General features: G+C 52.0%; 4 protein-coding genes across 4 annotated transcripts; 2 read left to right on the plus strand and 2 right to left on the minus strand.

Moving 5' to 3' along the window:
* Positions 1-5687: 5687 nt before the first annotated feature.
* Positions 5688-6606, plus strand: PG985_010215 (uncharacterized protein; the record flags this gene model as incomplete). Its single annotated transcript, XM_066829983.1, has 2 exons — positions 5688-5997; positions 6389-6606. The coding sequence occupies 2 exons, from the start codon at positions 5688-5690 to the stop codon at positions 6604-6606; spliced, it is 528 nt and encodes a 175-aa protein (XP_066682373.1).
* A 2280-nt stretch (positions 6607-8886) lies between these two features.
* Positions 8887-10822, minus strand: PG985_010216 (uncharacterized protein; the record flags this gene model as incomplete). The annotated part of the gene is made up of 2 exons (XM_066829984.1): positions 8887-10739; positions 10819-10822. 2 exons carry the CDS (start codon positions 10820-10822, stop codon positions 8887-8889), a joined length of 1857 nt encoding a protein of 618 aa, XP_066682374.1.
* A 4840-nt stretch (positions 10823-15662) lies between these two features.
* Positions 15663-18417, minus strand: PG985_010217 (uncharacterized protein; the record flags this gene model as incomplete). Its single annotated transcript, XM_066829985.1, has 4 exons — positions 15663-15685; positions 15743-16946; positions 16997-17998; positions 18061-18417. The coding sequence occupies 4 exons, from the start codon at positions 18415-18417 to the stop codon at positions 15663-15665; spliced, it is 2586 nt and encodes an 861-aa protein (XP_066682375.1).
* Positions 18418-19955: 1538 nt separating this feature from the next.
* On the plus strand, positions 19956-21668 carry PG985_010218 (Adaptor complexes medium subunit family protein; the record flags this gene model as incomplete). Its single annotated transcript, XM_066829986.1, has 4 exons — positions 19956-19958; positions 20020-20463; positions 20516-21520; positions 21579-21668. The coding sequence occupies 4 exons, from the start codon at positions 19956-19958 to the stop codon at positions 21666-21668; spliced, it is 1542 nt and encodes a 513-aa protein (XP_066682376.1).
* Between the last annotated feature and the right edge of the window lie 73 nt (positions 21669-21741).

Genomic DNA, 21741 nt, shown 5'->3' on the forward strand with positions numbered 1-21741 from the left:
GGCGATCGTTGAAGGCGAATGTTCGCAAATGCTCAATGACAGGATCCGAAGGCTGGCCCAGGATATCGTATAGCCGATGGCGTTCGTTTGCGCTCTCCAATGGAAGGGGGCTAGAAAGGCGGCTGGATGCCACGAATTGTTGAATCAAAGGACGGGTGGTGGCAGCGCACACTAAAGAGAATGGCCCAGATGCATATGGGGGTTGTAGCGATCGTTGTTTGGTCGGAAATGGGTTCGAGGTCGAAAAGAGGGCGTGAAGTCTCCTTTGCTGCGTCGAAAAAAAGACAAAGGCGCAAACAGTGTCTTGTCAGGGACGTGGTCGTCGGTCGTCTCGTCGGTGGTGGGAGAAAGAAGGTTAGATGGAGATCAGAGAAACGGACTGAAGATGCGATGCGCTGCGCTGCGATCAGATCAGGGCGGTTAATTGCGTTGGCAATCCAAAATCAAATGCGACTTTTGGGTAAAGTGTCCCTCCTGGGTGGCTGTTAACCTTCCTAGTCAGAAGACCTAATCTAGCGTGTCGTGTCTGGCTTTTGGGGGGGTTCTCTTCTGGTTTGGGGCAGGTCTGGACTGGATGGATTCTAAATTCAATTGCATGTACCAAGTATGGTGAGGACTCGGGGCTAGGAGAATAAAGGTAACGAGAACCACTTTGGGGTGGGCGTTCTCGCGTTACGTGTGTTTCGAGTTTCAGGACGGCTACATGCCTCACACACACTCACGCCTACGGGCACAGCACCTGGGTCCTGGGGCTGCTAATAAGGCCCTAAGAAGGAGGTAGGAGACGCCTGGAGAGTGGGGATTCCCAGTCACACACCCCCTTCCAAGGTTGCTGGTGTTTGGTGGTCGGCGCGCTATGAACGTACCCCCTCCGGAATGGGACCCATTTGGATGGGCACATGGAGATGTCTGTCTGCAGTCTGATGTGACGACCAAGGATCTTGTCTTGTGACAAGACAGTTGAGCGGCCTGCTCGGCGTTAGGAGAACTCCTTAACGTGATGGCGCGCGCGCGCACACCCACACCCACATACACACGATCAGGTTGCCGTCAGTCGGGCTTTTTGTTGGTGGTGATACATACATATGCCAGCGAGGGAATATGTAGGGCGTGCCTGGAAGGGATACTACAGGGATGGAGCAAGTAACACGGGCCTGCAGGGGAAAAGGATGCATTCACCTCACTCTACCTGAAAGATTGACGGACCAGTTGCTTATTGCGAGGATGCTAATTCCTGGTAGTGTGTAAATAGTTACACATATACAGATCTCAGAGGCCCAGTCTCATGCTTTAGGAAACACATCAATGGCCTGCGCTCGCTGTATTTTGCCCACCAAGGTTGTTGCGGAGAAGGGGGTTATTAACCGGAAACTTTAAGCCACCGCGGTTCTCACCACAACTGGGGCCTCGGAAGCATGGCTCTCATCAAACATATCGAATGTACCACATGTCGGGACGGGCAGTATCAGTCGACCTTCCTCTTTTTTTCCCCTGCACAGCCACTGGCCGAGCTCTCGACTAGTAATAGCGCATCTGCAGAAACTAGATGCGGCAATTTCCCGGGAGGTGCACAACGTGACAGATGATGACAACGTGGACGGTGGACGGGACGCGAAGCTCTTTGAGACTACCCGCCAAGGAAACGTGTTTTAAAAATCACCATTCGAGACGCTCGGGGGTTGAGCCGCTGCATACAAACGAATTAGGAGCGGATATGTGCATACAAGTTATGTAAAATATTAGTATACCCTACCCATTCCTGACTTGCAATGAGACAGTCCGTGTCAGCAAGGAGAATTCAATCAATACTTCTTTTTAATGATAGTGGCTCAGGCGATATCGATTTCAACATTTCTGCTCGGACTGGGCAATAAAATATTAACATTTGCAGTGCCCACCCCGTATTTCTCCCGGATATGACGTGTCGCCCGCTGAAGCCGACGAATGGGCAACAAGCGGCACCGGGGGCGGCCTCCATTTCCTTGCTGCTTGCTTGCCTTATGGCACATGGGTTCCCAGAATAGGTAGACCCCGGCATTTCGCGATTCGAGCGCTCCGCTCCCGACCATGTTTCTTGGTTAGGACTCAACTTTCCTCTCGGTCATGACGATCGTAGTCCATATAAAAAGACTGTTACCCCTCCGTTGAGGCTATCTTGGTCATTGACCCCAGTCGTGTTCTCATAACGCCCTATTGCACAAGTCCTCGTAACGATAAAATCATCTTGTGGCTTCCACAATTCCCACATTCGTCTGCCGCGTCATATCAACTAAGCCGCCACAAAACCCTGGTCGACACTAGAATATATCGTGTATACGTAGCGTGAGAGGAAGACCCCTCGTATTTTCCTTAGGTAATGGACTAGGTGATAAGCAGCGTGCGTCGTTAGCCTTGCCGAGAGGCATACGCTCGTGTAGAATTACCAGCCGAGCCTGACCAGTAGGTAACCTAATATTCACTACTGCCTATTATTTCAAGTGCGAGGTGGTTTGTTCAGAGTTCGAAATTCTCTTCGTGCATTACACAACTACTCAAGGGATCGTATGGCAGTATTACACACCCTGTTCAAGGGCATCCGCGCTCCATCTAGGCACGTCTGCTGGCCTTCGTGACGATGTACTTATGCCCCCTCCTTGACAAAACGAGGCCGAATCAAAGGATGTTAAAACATGCCAACCTACCGGTCTTCAAATAGGTATTCAGAACTTAAATGGCAGAGGGGTGTTGCGGACTCATCTCCCATCCATCCATCTGGTGCAAGCATCCTGCTTACTCCTCTTATGCATGTTCAAATAGGGGTCCAGAAGGTCTTTCTTTCCCGATTCTGACAATAAGTCAATCATCGGCCATATGCAGGAGCAGCAAATCGAGAGTGCCAAGGTGTTCGGTGAGGGCCTCGGCCATAAGCTGATTAAGCCCCCGTGTGCCAACAATTCATGGAGTGTATATCAGGTCAGACGTGCATGTATAGATGCGAGTCTTGCGCCCACGGGTCACAAGCGTGTCATGACAGCCTAGACGGTGATAAGCACAATGTTCGTATCGCTCTAGAACGGCCATGCATTTGCATCTCACTTGGCACAGGAGCCTCAGCGCCGAGCCCATTCAAACAGTCTGCTCACAACATCAGCAAAACTTCCGAGGTGGTGATGCTTGAGTCCACGTACTCGATCTTCTGGGGTGTGTGCGAGAGTCTCCTACTCGCCGACAAAAGTGGCTAAGGGCACATCAATCCAGGGGCTACGTTATCAAATCCCCAGGTATGCTTTCCGAGAGGTCATGTAGACCCCATCGAAAAGAGTGATCCTCTACGAATTGGTCTCCTCGCTTAATTATGTGCGCTCACTTGATATGCTTAGGCATCAGGGATGGAATCTACCACTCGTCATTATCTTCTCCTACAACATGTGGTCACTAGATTTGGTCAGACTTATATGGCACTATGCATTGAGTCTTGAGAAACGAGCCTGCTCACTACATGATATTTCACTTCGGTCGTATCTTGCTGAACATAAGGGCTGGGTCTTCGTGTTAGAAAAACATGTAAGGACCTCTCTCTGTACGTATACCAATTAATACACTCTTACGGCGTCTGCTCTTCTCTCCAGCCCTTTGTAGCAACTCGAGACCGGTATAACACTTTGCTGAACCAGAATTTACCACTTTCGGTCGTACATGAGAAGAAGTTGTCATCTTCGTCGCGAGTAGATGAACTTTAGGTCTATCTTTCGAGGTTAGTATTGTAGGCACGTACATCGTCCGGGGAGCGCACTCCTGCCCCAGGGCCCTCGAGAAAGTAGAGAGCCCATCAAAGCCTGTATGCACCCTATTCTCCTCCGCGAGGCCGGCTCTGGGTCTGTCACTGACATCGTGATATGCTACTGCGGAACGGCGGCGCCTTACCATATTGCCATTTCGGGCCAGATGTGTTACCTTGCGCACGACTGCCGAGTCTCTCAAGCAGCCAAAATCGGGTTTCATTTCTTGTGACAACCGGAGCCCAAATTGCTTATGTCGCTTGCTTCGCACTCGACATGCCCGAGTCTGAGGGTATAGAGTTGACATCGTACGGTACAGAGATTTGAGTTCATCCACACCCAGGGCACCACCACAGCAGCGGCAAGCAACACTTCTGGTCTCTTGCCTTGATAATTCCTGTTAATACCTTGCTCTATTGCCCGGGCCGGTGTAGCCTAGCGGTTAATATCTCCTAGGCAAGAGGGTTCAACTCCCTCTGCGGGCACTCTTTTTCTTTTCATTTTTGCCCCCTTCGCCCTAATTCGAGCCAGACCTATCCACCCTTGCTCTTTACACCATACTCAACTTTATGGAAGATGCATTCATATTCTTTACAAAATTTGTTGATTTGTTCGAATTATGTAGATTCCAATCACACAGCAGAGCAATTACGATACAGCTATAACGACAACCTCTTTGTCTCCGACTTAATAAGCTGCGCAAGTTGAAAGAGGAATAGGCTTCAACCCCCCCCCCCCGACCAGAGATTCCACGTTCCACCATCTCTGGCATTTAGTTCTTGAGTCGATAAATTTATATCATTATCAGCAACTACCAATGCTACTCTGCCTTTGAATCCATCGCCACCAGTATATTGACTAGTTCCGTTGCGGTAACTACTAAGCCTTGACGACCAATCATCCAAGACGCCTGGCAAGATGTTAAGCATCTCTAGTCAGATCGAGTTCAGTATTTTCAAGCCCCATATCACTTGCCTACTAAGGCTTCTGGGGAAAGGGACTGGCTGTGAGCCATCGTGCAGTGTACTACATAATGCCATTCGACAGGAGAAACACACTAAATCTTGGTATCAGACGTTGAAAAGGTATGTGGATCGAGACTGTGCCCAGACACGGATAAATCAGCTACGTATGGGGGTGGAAGACCTTCCAGATCCGTGAGAGACTTCGAACAGCAGTATTGCCGAGCACCACGGGAGAGCCTGTTCTTGCAATTGAGGATCTCTCTGCTCACATGTAACAAGACATTAACCAAGGCGCATGGCTTACGTTAATAGCACTTGTTACCTCGATAATAGCAGTGGTAAAAGCTGTATAATGGCTGTCGGGAATGAGTCAGGTGTCAAAATCTCTGCCGACGACATCTTTGGCAGATGATTGTAGAAACGGCAAGTTTGGCTGCCGTGAGAGAGGCAGACTTGCAACTGGGATGGAATGAGGCTGGTGGACGCGGTGGTGTATTGAAGCAGTGACGCCGAGATACGTCTCCCACATCTCTCGATTGATTGATCAAGTTTGTCTCGACGGTGCGAGTAGTCGCGCTTCCCCTTTTGGATCGTTCCTTCCCACCCTTGGCTGGCTCTTGTAATGCGTGTGCTGTCTCCTTCTGCCCAAAACCAATCGACCTTTCCATCCTTTCTTGGATTCAAACCGCCCTTAGATGATGCGTTGCGGCTTTATGGCTCCCTTTATGCGTTTCAATTGTGTGACTGTCATCGAACATAAGGTAACACTTCTTCGCGAATCCCTTACTCCCCACCACAACTGGACAACTTTTGCTTTCTGCATTCTACCTCTGACTTTCACAGACTCACAACTTATATTCGTCCTCATCTGAATCTTAGGTTACCTACAAACCTTGGTCTGACGTGTCTTTTTCCCTCTCGTCTGGTGTCCGTATTAAGAGGCAGCGTCTTCTTATTCGATAAAATGCCGAATGCTGTCCATCCCGACGACTTTATAGGCCCAGATCCCCGCAAGCGATATGATATCATGAACAGATCGGACCAAGCTACTACGAAGAATACACAAGGGAAAGCAAAGGGGTACATGGCAAGGGCCAATCAACAATTTGAGCAGACTATGACCAGCATCCGGCATGACATAAACACCTTTAAGGGTTATTTCCGGGGGGTCTCGGACCCGCCCAATACCAGCGACAAGCAGAACAAGTCGTCTGTCGTTCCGGCCGTCTCGCAAGGTGATCAGCCTCCTACACCAAGCGACACACAATCTTCTCGTTAGCCCACACCAGCAAAGCCCCAGCCACCCATCAGACCTCTTCTCCCGGCTGTTACTGCGACTGGTTATCATAGCTTGTCGTTCCCCGAGGCTGTCCTAGCTACCAGCAGCATTGCGTATCCGATTACCACAGCGTAGCTCATTGCATCCGGGACATGTATCAACGGCTCGTTCGTTGGGGCAAAGGTCTGGCGCCGAATCTCTTACTCCCACCAGTATTCCCATAGATCAATCATAAGTGTATGATCGACGGATCTGTGTCCCAGTTGATGAGGGAGGCGGAAACGCAAAATTGGCATGCATTCTCTTCCCTTTCCGGCTCCTGTCTACAGCCGCCTGCCCGCAAACCAATAGCTTGGAACCTGGACTAACGTATGTTATTGACGCAGACCCCTTTGTCGAGAAACCGGTGGCAACTAAGTGCACTTCAACCAACGACTTAAGTCCCGATGGCCCTAGAGACCAATTTGGAGTCAATGACGGCCACCATGGTTTGTCAGCCACCTCTCGACCGATGGTCGCGGATGCCGTCGACGCCATGAATGATGCCAAGGTTGATGAAGATGTTATGGAGCACACGGGAAACATGATAGCTATGCTCAACTAATAACGCCCGTCGAAGAGACTATTCGTATTGCTAGAAGACCAAGGCATGTTCTTTTCTACAACAATGATACTGGTATAACACGTTGTCTCTATTGACATCATCGCACATATTTCATTGCGTACTGCAAGTATTTTCAGCGTGAATGTGGACCTGAGTATGACAAGCGTGATACGTCCAATTTTGTCTAGATGGAAAAGCGACATATCAGCAGGCAAAATATGCATATTTCGATAAACCAACCAGCAATGCCCATCGCTAGGCACCTGACTGCCACATGTCAACTGAGTATTTTGCCAAGAGCTACTCCGCCACAGGTTGGCCTATCCATGTTATGTTGCTGATTGAAGATCTTCTAGGCGCGTTGCTAAATGCCCCGTGGCTGCTAGTCACTCTCCTGACCAACAGAGCATGAAAAGTCCAGAAGGGAGTTCCAAGTATCAGTTAGCCCCCTTATTTTGGTTAATCATTGTTATGACCATGGGCATACTTAAATGGACGTGAGACTGACAGTGCTGGCCGCTTGAGTATCGTGCCCTTCCTAGAGACGGATCGAGCCAGATCGTTTACTTCCCAGCGAAGACGAGGTTTTTCACGGCGATTAGCCTTGTCCCTAGCCTTTTCTGATTACATATGATCCAGAGCATCTTCGATGCTGACGATCGTTCGCTTCCTAACCCTTGGTCTGCTGAAAGCTTTGGAACATTGACTTAAATAACGAGAAGAGCGTAAATCCCTTCTAATTACTTATCACGGGGGCCAAAGACTCGAGGGAAATGCCAAGAAGACGATGGGCAGAAAGAAGTCTATACGGTACCGAAACCTTTGTCTCTCAAACCGTTAGATACGCTGGTGGTGTCGACTTCGGCTGAAGAAGAGACGTGCTTCGGTCAACTTCACCTCTTGAGGAATGAGGCAACACCCCTATCTCACAATGAGCACATGCCAAGCTCATCTGCCAAGTCGCCAGCCATCGTCCTCTTTCCCCCCTCCAGCTCCACCCGCGAAGATCCGTAGTATCCCGAACACGATTCGCCCAAGGGAACGGCAAAACGATCCTCAACCCAGCCACCCGGTTCTACCATACACCGCTTACGCCACGTGGACGGCGGCGGTGGTCGGTGTGGTGGTGATTCGCGCCCCCACCGCGCTCACCGCAGAAACCACGATTGAAGACACCTACATAGGTATGTGCCTTGATAAATGGCTCCCGAAGGGATGGCCCACACCCAAGAAAAACAACTGGGCGTAGGCGGTGACGGACGCTGGCATCGTTGCGTTGGAGCCCCTAGTAGTGCAACGCACGACGCTGATCCGGCAGCTTCCCAACGCCAAGGTGGAATATAAATAAACATGCGGCTGGGCATGTAGGTGCGCAAATGCGTGTAGATCCAACGCACCGCCGCAGACCCACGCTGCCGGGCGCCGTGGCCAAAGCACATACCATACAGATTCAACATCGGAACGCAGGATAAGATCCACCCAAGATATGTCGATCTATCTCGGCCGGGACCTGACAGGTAGGTAGTAAGCACAGTACAAGGCAGGATTAGACGAGCTTTTTGACGAGCCGCTGCTGGTTCTTGGACGGCTGCCACTGGATTCTCTGGCACTCGCTGGCAGGGAGCCCGTCAACCCCTAAATAGGCCGCATGCAAACAACGTAGCTGAAGGGATCGAGAAATATAGCTGCTGATGTGTTAGTCATTAGTCATTGTTAGGGGCGGTTGTCCGCAACGAAGATATGTCGATTTGGCGGTGATGAAACATTAGACAGGTAGTTGAATAATAATCCAACTGTTCCATTTCGATGAAGCTATCATATGATGGATGATGTGATACAAATAGCCGGCTGCATAGCCGAACGCTCCTAACGTCGTTACGTCCCAGAAGGGGGTGTGTGACAAGCTGACGCTGACCAAAACTAGAAGGAGCTACTTCCACACTATCAAGCCCCGGCCTGTACAAGTTCAGCCGCATGACGAGTACAAGCGCAGAGCACCAAGTCTATTTCGACTTCACATAATCACGGTCAAGCAAGAAAGGTTCAAAGGTTGATTGATGATGTTGATTGAGCACCGTTCTGTTCATTAGGTGGTGCTATATATCATATACGCTTTCGTATATGCTGTATTACGCATGTCGTCTTGGTATCATAGCAGGTGCCTTTCGCAATTCGTACAACTAACTCCGTCGCTCCCGATATAACAGCATCGTCCCTTAAAACCCGAGGGAAATTATTCAAACACACAACGCCCACGCCCGCAAGCCCCCACAGAGAGAATTACTGCTTCTGTGAGATCATCATCTCCTCATTGTCGGCAATGGGAGCTGGTCGGTTCACGCTCGCGTTCTTCTCGCTCTCGCCGACCACGGGGCCGGTTCCCTCGAGCTCGAGCGTGTAGTCGGTCGTCGTGTTGATCTCGTACTCCTCCGAGTCGATGTGTCGGAAGGTGAAGTAGAAGATGGCGGTGAGAATGAAGCCGGCAATGGCCGGGCCGCCGAAGTCCCACGTCAAGTACGGGTCAGTGATGACAGACGAGCAGGCGAGGCCAATAATATAGGCGACACCGGTGTTGAACAGGTTGATGGCGGAAACCAGACCTCGCATGTTGACCGGGGCGCGGGAATAGGCGATACCGTACGCGGGCACGTTGATGAAGAGCTCGGAGATACCACCGATCGAGAAGGGGATGGCCAACCACCAAATGCTGATGTTGGCAACACCGCCGTCAATCTTGCAGTCGGAGGAGCCCATGTTGCCGCAAGGCGACAGCTTGTAGGCGTAGTAGTTGAGGACGGTATAACCGACACCACCGACCGACGACAGGAACAAACCAGTGGTGATACGGGCAACGGGGCCGTAGTGGATATGCATCTTTCGCAGGAAGGGGTATAGGCCGTAGTTGAGAAGCGGGGCAGCAATAATGATACTCAAGCTGTTGAAGTTGCTGAGGACATCGTTGGGGACACCGTCGGTCTTCAGCATAGTCGACAAGAAGTTGGCGGCGCTACCGATACCGTTGTCGTTCAGGTACTGGATGGGGAAGAAGCAGAAGATACCGGTGGCCTGGAAAGTCTTCTTGACATCCTCGACGAACTGATCGTTCCAGTTGCAGGTGATGGGCTGACCGCGGGCAGCCATGACCGAGGGCTTGGCAGCATCCCACCAGCCCTTGCGGCCAATTCTCATGATTCCACCCTTCTTCATGCAGACGCCCAGGACGCGGAAGCAGTCGGGGAGGTTGCTGCCACCAGGAGGGTGCAGAATAAGGCGCTTGTAGAGGAACCACAGGAGGAAGGGAAGGGGAAGGTACAGGATAAGGGGGACGAGGAACGCCAACCACCATCCGACGTACTTCTCGATGTATGCAGTGGCGACGTTCATGAAGCCTCCAACGTTGATCAGCAGGTAGAACCAGAGCATGACACGCTCAGTGGTGGACTCGGGATCCTGAATGACCTTCTCGCCCTTGGCGTTCGTAATGACCTTGGGCACGGTGGTGGTCATCTGATCCAGAAGAATCGGAGACACGTTGGGCTTGAACATGGCCGCACCGAGCGACAGGATGTAGAGAGAGATGAAGTAGGGGATCTTGGCAGTGCCATTGGCCAGCAGAGTCGGGGCGCCGGCAGCGACCATGAGAATGTGAGCAACACCGCAAACGAGCACACCATAACAGATCATCTTAAACCGGCCGGTCTTGGTATCGGCCATGTAACCGAACAGAAGGGGCAGGACGTAGGCCAGCAGACTAAACGACTGGCCGGCCGCGTTAGCGACCTGGGTACCCAGGCCCAGGGCACCACCAGTTTCCTGGGTGTTGGGCGGGGGCGCGCCATATCCGTTACCACCCTCGGGCATGGGGCGGTTAACGTAGTTGTTGATCAAGGGCTGGACACCATAGTAGGAGGCTCGTTCGGCGAATTCGACGGCGCAGATCATGTAGGCCACGACAGGGATGCTGCCGGGGACTCGGCGAAGCGTCGCGAATTCCTCCTCCGTCGGCTTGCCCTCGTAATCGTCCGACAACTTGGCATTGTCGAAGAAGGGCGCATGGGAGTCGCCAGGGGGAGTAAGGCCGCGCTTGATTTCTTCGGCAGTGCCCGAGGGCATCTTTTCAATGTCCTTCTCAGCTATTGAGGGACAATTGGTCAGTAACGAAGTTTTTTTCTCCCACCAAAAAGTGGCGTCTGGTCGAATTGGTGAACATACCCATGACGATGGTCGGCTCCAGCAATTTTGGGAGACTGGTCGGTACGAGCGAATGACACTGAAGGAGGAAAGAGAAAAAGAGAAGAGAAACAGTAGGTGGGCGGGATCGCGACTTATAGGAACAGCGGAAGGGTGTAAAGCGCCATAGGAGAGGGATCACCGAGCCGAATGCGCGCCTAAGCAGAGTGGATGTGAATGCAATGTGGGCGATCCTAGTCGGAGTGGGATGGGATGGGATGGAACGATTCGGGATGCAGGTGCGCTTGCCCAATGGACCCAGAGAGAGGCTTGCTGGACTTGCAATCGCTCGGGATTACAGTGCAAGGGACGCAGTAACGGGAGTAGCCCAGCAGGTATCGGAGCCGGTTCTGGGCGCTGGGGTTCGCCACCAGGGAGAGGAGACGGAAACGGGGCCAAAAATTGGAAATAGAATAATGTCACCAACACGTCTGCGTCTCTCGGCCCACCAGATTGGTTCAGTACTTTACCTACCTGCCCTGCTAGAACCTATCTCCTATGGATCTGGACAGGGAGGGACCGAACTGTCCCCAGTTCCCTTATCTTTGCCTCTCGCTCTCCCAGGGTGTTTCCGATGACCTGTGCTTGATGAAATATACTATGTACATGCAGGGCATGGAAATTGATCAATACAAGAAATCGGGTGGCGGCAGAGGAGCCAAACCCTGACCACCAACACGTTACACCAGATTGGCTCGTTGGGATATCTGGGTTAGGACCAACCAGGAAGCTCCCGAATGCTAGCGGCGAGGCGGACAGAGACGTCCCTCCCTTGCAGGTCAGGAGCCAGAGATGCGGGCGTATCAGAAGCTCCCAAAGCGGGATTACCTCGAACGCCATATCGCAGCGCTGTCGTATCCTACCTATCTTAGCAGGTCGGAAAAATACAGTGGAGACGTATAAGTCTTTGCGGGGTGCAGTCACTATTTCTTCTCTTGCTTCTTCTAAGCTGGCACTGACTGGGGATCCACCCACACACTAACGCCACTGAGATGAGCCGCTCTTTACTGCGAAGGGAAATACCCCCGGGAGCCAAATACGGCCGACCAGCCCATTCCAGTGAAACCGCAGGAGCGGACGGTCCTAGGCAAACTAGGGACAGCTAGGAAAGCTTACAATGGCAGATAGCCGGCGCATTGAGCATTGCGCGACCCTCAACGAGACTTCTCGTGGCTTTGATGCATCTTCCCCAGCTTCCAATCTCACGATTACGGCTGACACAGGTCCGGATGGAGTCAGGCGCCCGGAGAGAGGAGATTGGGCTTGATGCGAGTGAGGACCTGTACGGGATTTGCTAGGTTCGATGGGTAATGCACACCGACAAGGACTCGGGATGCGGGAGTCACAAGCACCGATGATCGGCAGTACTCAGGCAAACTCGAGGCGATATCGTGTTCTCTCACCAACCCCCGAGAGTCCGCCCGGTTAGGTCGGATCAATGGTAATACTATCAGCCAGCAGATGCGGCCAGAAGCCTCCTTCCTCCTCCATCTTTACCCGCTTTCAGATGCTCCTACATACAGCATTCCAGAAACACATGTTGCAGTAGGCAGTTGGTGGTAGTCTGCACACTAGACTGGCTCCTTTCACTGGGCCTCGTACTTTCTGCGACCTGCATGAGATCCCGAAGCGAAAGGACTCGCTCTCATTACAGCATGACTCTTGCGACCTTCCATTATCGGACTGGGTCATATTTCTCTTGTCTCAACTAGTCGGTCCGGAGGGCCCCATTCAAATCTTGGTCCGCCATTTTCGCCGGGACAACCCTGGTTGTCTAGTCGTCAACGGCCATTTCAACGCTTTCTAGGGCCTGTCAATGTCAGCAGCCGAGGCTTATTGTTGCTTATGGTAGGCTTGGTTATCGGGGTCTGGTACCGGGGCTAGCTGTCATTGGTGATTTAGCCTGACTCGATTCCCATTTCCTTCTCAGCACCCGTCAGTTTTGCGAAGAAATCCCGGGCCGTCCTCCAAGCGCGAATCTGGCATCTAGAACCGTGGGTGCTAGACATGGTGCGCACCAGCCGCATGGCCTCTGTCCCTGGCTTACCAATGAGATGGACTCAGCTTATCTTTGGCGGGTGGGTAGCTGTACCAGAGAACCGGAAATGAGGCGACTCGATTGAATCATCGGGGAAGGCGATGCCCTCATCTATCTCTATCAGCTGTCAACTTGCGACGTAGGGGGGAGCTGGATTGCCTTCCGGGCCTGCAAACACGGGGTACCTGCAGATGCGAAGCGGTTCTGCCGCGCGCCGCTGACGTTTGTGGGCGTAGCCCCATGGCACGTTGCATTCGCATTCCAGCCGTCAATGAGTCGCAATGGCAATTGCTCGATGGTGACTGGCCCATGACCGACCAAGTCGATGATTTCTTGATTGCGCGAGGCAAATTGCAAGTTCAGGCGTGTTGATCAATCGTCGAGTTCTATCAAGCTTCTGCCCAGCCAACTGAAGACATTGCCAACCTTGACCAAGCTTTTTTGCCCAGCTTCAGATGCGCACTCCAAGCAACTGTCAACCAGCGCCAGACGCAACCTAATCGCCGCCGAGAGTCTTGTCCCGGCTTGTCGCGCTAAACCGGGGCATTTTAGCGACCTGCCCATTAGAGCAAAGAGCCTCACTACAAAAGGACATCGAACCTTTGCCGCCGACGGATTCCTGACGACTATTGAAGTCAGCCTGGTGCATGCATCGATTGTTGCCATCACGACATCCGGGGTTGGCGTTGTCGCAATCCGGGTCAATTGCGCTATCAGCAAACGATTGGGTAATGGAAATACCCTGATTACACCCAAATGTCGCGTGATATGCCAAGGTTAATATATGGGACCCCTTGCTGTGATGATGGTAAAGGCTTATTGCTCCGAGTGGTGAGTGTCATCCAAACCTCACGGGCATGATACCCATACGGGGAGGGAGGGCCTGAGGGGGAACCCCGACAGGAGACTGGCGTCCAAGAACTACTAATCATTCGCGGTTATTACGTGCCTAAGAGGTAGTGCTAGATAATTGGCGTGTAAGCGCAAACTCTGAATGTTTGTGTGGTTTCTGTTAAGCCGACGGGCCAGACCAGACGGTGCGTTGCGGCTTACAGAAAGTGCGGCCTCGTTCCGTTTTTCCATTGCTACTTCACCGTTTGGCAGAAACCGGCCTTTCTGTGCCACCTAATTGCTAACAACCCGAGCCACTGCCACCCACCACACAACGCATAGATTCCAGACCTAGGCCAGCAGCAGCGGGACCCAACGAGCTAGCAGCGCATAGTGCAGACGCTGCACTTGGCACCCTCAGCGGCAGGCGGTCAACGGCGCATCCCGAGCCATGACCGATCACTCTATGGTGATACGTTTTTCTTTCTCTTTTAGTTGACTGTGAGTGCGGCTCTTCACATTCTGGAGCAGCTAGCATACCTAGCGAAGCAAAGACCCCTGCATTTCGTCATTTCACGTGACACCGACTTTTCTCATCCAGCTCTTCGGCCGAGTTCTCCCTATTGGTCGGCCACGAGGTAGCTGAGATGCTAGAGAATCTGTAGTAGTATCCGTCGCTGATCATGGTTCATGGTTTATCTAGGTATCCGTACATTGACTGGGTAATCACAGATCAAGATGTGGGATGGCATCAATTGGTTCAATTTGCATAGCCTTCGGGCATAAAATTCCCATGGTGATTAAATGAAATTCGATGATATCTACCCGTAGGACCCTGTATCGGTGGACGCCCGCAACGCCATACCTATAATACCGACGACTCCCATCCTAACGCATCAATCCGAGCGAGTCCTTTCCGCACTTCATTGTTTCAACCACGTGGAGCAGCCTGAAACCATAGCCTGCTCGCTCGCAATCTGTATAGTACGATAGGAGAAGGAAATCCAAAAGACGGTGACCGAGAAAGGGCCTTCTTTAGATGCAACGCAAGGACGATATCATCAATTTGCCTCTGGGGAACTAGCTAGCCTGTCGTCGAATCAATCCTAAACTACTACGATGCCGCCGCCGCCGCGACTTCAGTCTTCCCCTCCCTCGACACTACACAGAGTTACCACAGAGAGAAATCGTGATATGACCACCTCAGATGCCAGGATGCCAGCAGCTTGATCTATTATCAAAGCCTTCATTAGATCCGGATCCCGAGTTTGTGTTCCAGCTATATGGCAGATGCTTGTGTGCGCGCGCTGAATGAACATCGCCAAACCGCTGCCGAGGAACGTCTCCCCCTCTTCTCATTTTGTTGCCATGATAGTTCGTCCTCATGTCGCCGCAAAAAGAAATCCGCGTGCGTACTCATACAGGCATCATCTCTCTGAGAATGCCTCAAAAAACCAAAACGCTAGAATGGTATACCCTCCAACAATTCCCTGATCCGGGAATAATCTTCTTTTGACAAAGTAATCCCAAAACTCTTGAACGCCCCCAAGGACTGAAAAAAAGAAAGACTCTGCTTCTCATTGCCATTTGGCAACGATTACAGTGGTCTGTGAGATCGAAAGCGTGGGTATCAATTTTGGCGAAACCTGGGAACTTCGGACGTCGAGAAGTCGAGAACCCAAAAATAATACTATGTTGTACGACTTTTGTGCAGCCGTCGCATGTTCGTTTACTTACCAACCGAACAGTCGAACCGATATAATTCTGTTTTCGTTAGTATCAAAAGCAAGACCGGAAATACTTTTCGAGAAAGTATAGCAAGAACCGAAACCGCTGGAAAGCGATATCAATGTTGCGAATTCCCCGGTAGCTGCAGGGATAGTCGATGTTAGAAGGGGGAGTTGTGCAAGATCAGTAGTACGCGAAAAGAGCCGGGAAAAGGGGGGTTCGCAGATGATCAAGACAGACGAGGTTTCGCACCTGCACCAAGTTAGCCATGCACCTTCAAGGTCAACACAAGGAACGGGGGATGCTTACTAGGAGGTGCCTCATCATCTGCCGCGTTAGAAGCAGAACGTGACCGTTTTCCCGTTGTCGGCGACACTCGTGCCAACGGTTTGGAAGGGGTGGTGTCGGCCACATTGCCCGCATCCTCGTCATCTGATTCCCAGGTAATCTCATCCTCGACAGCGGTTTGTGACTTGGTCGGCGCGGTGGTTTCTTGAGTAGCAACTTCGTCCTGTACGGTGCTGTTTGCAGCATCCTGGTCGTCGCCACCTTCATCGTCGGAGTAGTCGATTTCGTCCTGTTCGTCTCCGTTCACGGTAGCTGTGACACTGGTGTTATGTGAAGAGGCATCCGACCCGTGTCCGTTCTGGGTAGGAGGTGTATCGGGGTGGTTAATGGGGTGATCCTGGGTTTCGTTGGATCCTGGTTCATCTTGAGAACGGTTTGTATTAGCATCCGATATGTTGGGAATTGAGAATGTGTACTGCTGGTGGATTTCGCCTTGGGGTGCATAAGCAGGCGCACTTGGAGTGCCATGCAAATAAGACTGGCGGCCTTCTCCTGGGTTTGGAAGACCAGGTTGATGATTGTCATCCACGTCATCCGAGAGATTAAAGAGAAAGCAGTCATCGCAAAAGCACTTGCTGCGATTGCCTGTGCAAGGCACAATGGGAGAAGGTGAGAGAAAGGGGTTATTACCCTGCTTCGCCGGGCCGAGATCCCAGTCGTCGTTGCCGTTCAGTACATCGTCGTCGGGGTTGGCGACTTCTGCTTCGTCCTCTACAGGCGACTTTGCTGCGCCAGCGGACTGGCCATCTACCCCTTGGGAATCCGGGTGCTGGTCTTGGTCGTCGTTTTCTGTGAGCTCGAGGGTCTTTTGTTCGTCTGACTGATCATTGTTATTCACCCCGTCGTCGACGTCGTCATGGTACTCATTGTTCTCAGGTTCGGGCGTAATCGCAGGGGCTTCATCCTCTCCGTACTCTCCAAAACCATCAGAGAAGTCGTCGTCGTCAAGCTGGGGCGAATCACGATAAAGAGCTACATCACTCAGACCTCGACCAGAGTTGGCTTGATCCACAAGTGCAGCAAGTCGCTGGCTGCAATTCGGCCTCACCTGCAAAACGATGTGGATGTCGGGTTTGAAGTCTGCATCATCATTGCTTGCCAGTGTGTCGATTAGAACTAGCATATCACCAAATGTATATCTTTCGATAAAATCACGAGTTGTAGTCTGTCGCGAGTCAGTATTAGGTCTCAAGCAATCGAGGGAGGGAGACGTACCTCTGCAAACTCAACGCCCAAGCCATCGATGCCCATTACAAGCTCATCCAAGGGCGACAGCTCCTGGGCTATGACCTCGCGGATACTCGATAGGAATCCAGCCAGTGGTAGGTCCAACGTGGATCGGTCACTCAGAAAGTAGCCATTCGGATCATCCTCCGTGGACTTAGCAAAGAGCTGATAATCCGAATCCCCATATTGGACAATGATGTCATACCGAGCAGCAATGGCTGACGGGTCCTCGGTAGCAGTGATTTGGGGATGCGGCAATGGCGCAACAGCCTTGTTCTCCCCATCATTATCGTCTTCCGCACTGGCGGAACCTGCATAGGGAGATGAACTCTGTGGGACCGGAACCTCTGCATGGTTCTGGGACGAAACCTGCTTGTCGGTATGGCTCGCAGCCTCAGGGGAGTCGACGTCTGCCTGGGCCTCATCAGAAATGCCAAGGTGTTCTTCAGGCCATTCATCTGTGGCCTCTGCATTCTCTACGTCATCCCTGTCATCGGGTTCACCTGTTTCGTGACGATGTACGTCCGTCAACGGTTCAGGACCTCCGTCGGTGGCGTTGGTATCGACAACCTCGGATGCCGCCGTTCCTTGCCCGTCTTGATCTTCCCCGTTCTCGCCAAACACTTTGTCGAGTTCCCCGAACCCCTCATCATAGTCTTCGCGATATTCTTCGAGATGCTCCTCTTGATACTCATCGTGACGTTCCTCTTCATATTCCACGTCAGGCTCCTCTTGGTGCTCCTCATGCATACCCGGTTGCTGCGTTTCCTGCTCCTGCGGAGCGGCACTGCCATCCTCCGTGGCGGGAGGATCATCCAAGACGGCAGGGCTTGGACTGCCTTTGGAAACCTCCGCATGGCCAACATTGCTGGAGATGGTCACATTGGTGTTCGGGGAATCCTTCCGTGCCTCCGATGTAGTAGATGGTTGTGCATCCGCTGAGGGCACATCTGCAACGTTCGATGTTTGGCCTTCAAGCCAGACATCACCCTGGTCTCTGTAGCATCTTGGACTTCTACGTCATTAGTATCTGCAACTATTGCGAAATCAACCTCATCAACTGAAGTTTGCGCATTTCCAGCGTCCTGAACCATGGCCGCCGGCTCTGGCAGCCACGAATTGTCGTCGGTGCCGCCGATTTCGATATCATGGTCATTGGTCGGATCGTCGTTCTCGGTGTAATCGATCTCATCGGCATCGACCATTCCATACGAAGCATCGTCTCCCTCTGCCATCTGCTCGTCTCCTTCTTCAGGACTGGGTGGTTGGCCGTCATTGACTTGGTCATAGTCGCCAAGCATCATGTCATCGTCCATCTGTCCGGAAGTGTAGTTCAGATCTATATCGATATCTTCAGCTTGATCGACGTGGCCATTGCCAGTAATGATCTCCATCTCCTCGCCTGTCATTGTGGAGATGTTTAGCAACACTGCTTAGGTGCTGACTGGATACAAGTGGTCGTCGTGATGTCGAAGAGAGGGGAATCGATTTGACAAACTGCTAGATCCTTGCGTTGGGAAAAAGCATGGGAAAACTCCCAAGCCAAAAATCGAACAAAGAAGTCCTTGGCAGTTGCGGTCTAGCACGGTTGCTTGCAATAAAAGAGTCCAAGACTCTCTAACCCGAATTTGTATGTTGCCGAAACCTCTTGCCAAATCATTTGTCACGAAATAGTTGCTGGGTTGCGGTTGATTGTGGACAGAAACACCAGTAACTTATTAATGGCAAGCTTTGTTGGTGTTGTTGTGAGGTCGGTCGAAACAAAATTGATAAAGTGATTCCTTGAACTGGGAAAGACTTATTTGCGATTTGGCAGACTGCTGGGCATCCGAGCCAGAACCTCTGACACCTTGACAATGGAGGTCACGAAACAATAGGTATGGCGAGAATTGCAGGGTTGGGTCTCCTGGCAACTTCGACAATATATGATTAAAGTTGGCTGGGAAACACTTCGTTCGGTGCGTGATGGAGACAATCGTCGGTCTCTCGGATCGGATAAGATGGCTGCGAATGCGATTTGTCCAGGCTCCAGTTGATGCGAAGAGCTTGATCGTGGTCTGGGATGGACAATCAATCAATAGGCAGGTAGGAAGAATGAAGAGAGTGTGGCGATGGCCAGGAGCCTTTGAGCGTGAAGTGACGGATGGATTACTTGGATTATTAACCCGTTTTAGGTTGACACCAACACGCTTTGCAAAGCCAGCATTCCAATTAACGCGTGAATGGCAGGTGTGGCTCTACGTGAGGGGCCTAATGTTGCGTGAGATCATTTGGTAGGTACTGTATTCCAGCGCGCAGCGGTTGTGCTGTGGCTATCCACCTAGTGAATCTAGGTGCTAGATTAGCACCGGCACCTTGCACAGTTGTTGCTCAAAATCACTCCCCCCAAAGCAGCCACATTGCTTTTTGAACACGCATCACATGTATCCATATTTCATCAGGTACTGGAACACTATTCACGTATCAAAACAAATGCAGGTGCCCTTTGGTAAAGTTTGGGTATGTTGGCATGTTTACAATAGGAACCTTGCAGGCAACCTGCGCCTGTTGATCTAACCACTGCTAGGTCCTGGTTTGAATGTGCTCCAGTAGGGTAGGCCGTCGAAATTGAACATTGAACATTGAATGAATGCAAGCATTGACGCCTGAAACTTTACACTGTATATCAGCCACACCATTTACCATCTGCACGCCAATTTGGAGTAGGTACCTAGATCCAAGGAGATTCGGCTGTGGCTTGACCCCTCACGGGCCACATCCCACATCTAATCCCTGACTTGGCTCCATGTCCTTTGGGGACAGCTTGTATCAATCGTGACCTGAGATTCCCGATTGATTACGACCTCATTTAGAGACAACAAATCCAACCATTGTACAGTCGCTGTTGGCGCAACTCTCTTTCGCATACTACTGTTGCCTTATCCCGGTCAACACGCATACATACAAGATGGTAGGCGACACATGGAGAGTATACCTGGCCATTGCCAAACTGCTTACACGCCGCCCTTTAGGTTGTCCTGGCTGCATCCATCTGCACCCGCGGGGGTAAGGCTGTCCTCTCGAGACAGTTTCGTGAGATGCCCCGATCGCGAATCGAGGCTCTCCTAGCATCCTTCCCGAAGCTCGCCGATTCGAGCACACAACACACCACCGTCGAGCAGGACAATGTCCGCTTCGTCTACCAGCCCCTGGACGAGCTGTACATGGTCCTCATCACCAACCGCCAATCCAACATCCTGCAGGACATCGACTCGCTCCATCTCTTCGCCCAAGTGGTCACCAGCACATGCAAGAGTTTGGAAGAGCGCGAAATCCTCCGAAATGCCTATGAACTGCTCAGCGCCTTCGACGAGCTCGTTACATTGGGCTACCGGGAGAACTTGACCATCAGCCAGATCAAGACCTTCCTCGAGATGGAATCGCACGAAGAGCGCATCCAGGAGATTATTGCCAGGGTATGTCTGAATGGAGCAGGGGTGCTAGAAAGGATGCTAACAGCAGCTACAGAACAAGGAATTGGAGGCCACGGAAGAGCGCAAGCGCAAGGCCAAGCAGCTCGAGATGCAGCGCAAGGATGCCGCACGAAGTGGCCGCGCCGGTGTTCCACGAACGCCCGTCTACCCCACGTACACGCCGCCCGCCCGTCCTTCGCAAGATACATACGATAGCTACGAAGCCGAGAAGAACAAGGCCGCCCACAAGCCCGCTTTGATGAAGGGCAAGGGAATGCAATTGGGCAAGAAGTCCAAGACCAACGACATGTTCGAGCGTGTACGGGGCGATATGGGCTCGGAAGTGGACGACTCACCTCTCGTTCCTGTCGCCGCGCCGACGCCTGCTGCCGAGCCTGCCGCGCCCCGAATGTCTTCCACGCTCGATCGGGATGCCATCCACGTCACTATCAACGAGTCCATATCGGCGAAGCTGTCAAGAGAAGGAGCTGTCAACTCTCTCGCTGTCAGCGGAGATTTGACGTTGCGAATCTCTGACCCGAGCCTAACCAAGGTCAAACTTGACCTTTCGGCCCACCCCTCCCACGGCGCGCAGTTCCGCACCCATCCTAATGTCGATAAGGGTGTTTTCAACAGTTCCAAGGTCATCCAGATGAGCAATGTCGCACGCGGTTTCCCCGTCAACAACGCCGTCGGCGTGCTGAGGTGGAGGGCCACTCCGAAGACGGACGATACCTCTGCTGTGCCGATCCAGTTTACTGTCTGGGTCAACAAGGGCTCCGATGGCAACTTCGGCCTCACCGTCGAGTACGAGCTGACCGGAGGGCAGGAACTGAAGGATGTCAGCGTAGTGATCCCCTATGCCACAAGCGAGCCTTCAGTTTCCAGTTTCGATGCGACCTACGAGGTTTCGGGAGATAGCCTGGAATGGTCGATCGGCACAGTGACAGAGGATGAGCCGAGTGGCTCGTTCGAGTTCGAGGCTCAGGCAGACGACGAGAACGAGTTCTTCCCGATGCGAGTGCGGTTCTCCAAGACAACACCATTTGTCGACGTTGACGTAAGTACCCGGCTTTTTCCCACCCTATTGAAAGTTTACTAACAGGTGTTTTAACTAGGTCTCATCGGTGTCGCTGGTTGAAATGAATGAAGAGGTTACGTTCTCCAAGGACATCAAGTCCACGGCAGACTCTTATCTGGTCGAGTAAAGCGACCTGGAAAGGGGATGGAGATGGAGTTCAGTACGTAGGTTTCACAGCGAAAAGTAAAGTGTTTAGAGGG

Source organism: Apiospora marii (assembly GCF_038362585.1).
Source record: "Apiospora marii strain CBS 49790 chromosome Unknown utg000006l_segment0_segment0, whole genome shotgun sequence".
In the NCBI taxonomy this organism is placed as follows: Eukaryota; Fungi; Ascomycota; class Sordariomycetes; order Amphisphaeriales; family Apiosporaceae; genus Apiospora; species Apiospora marii.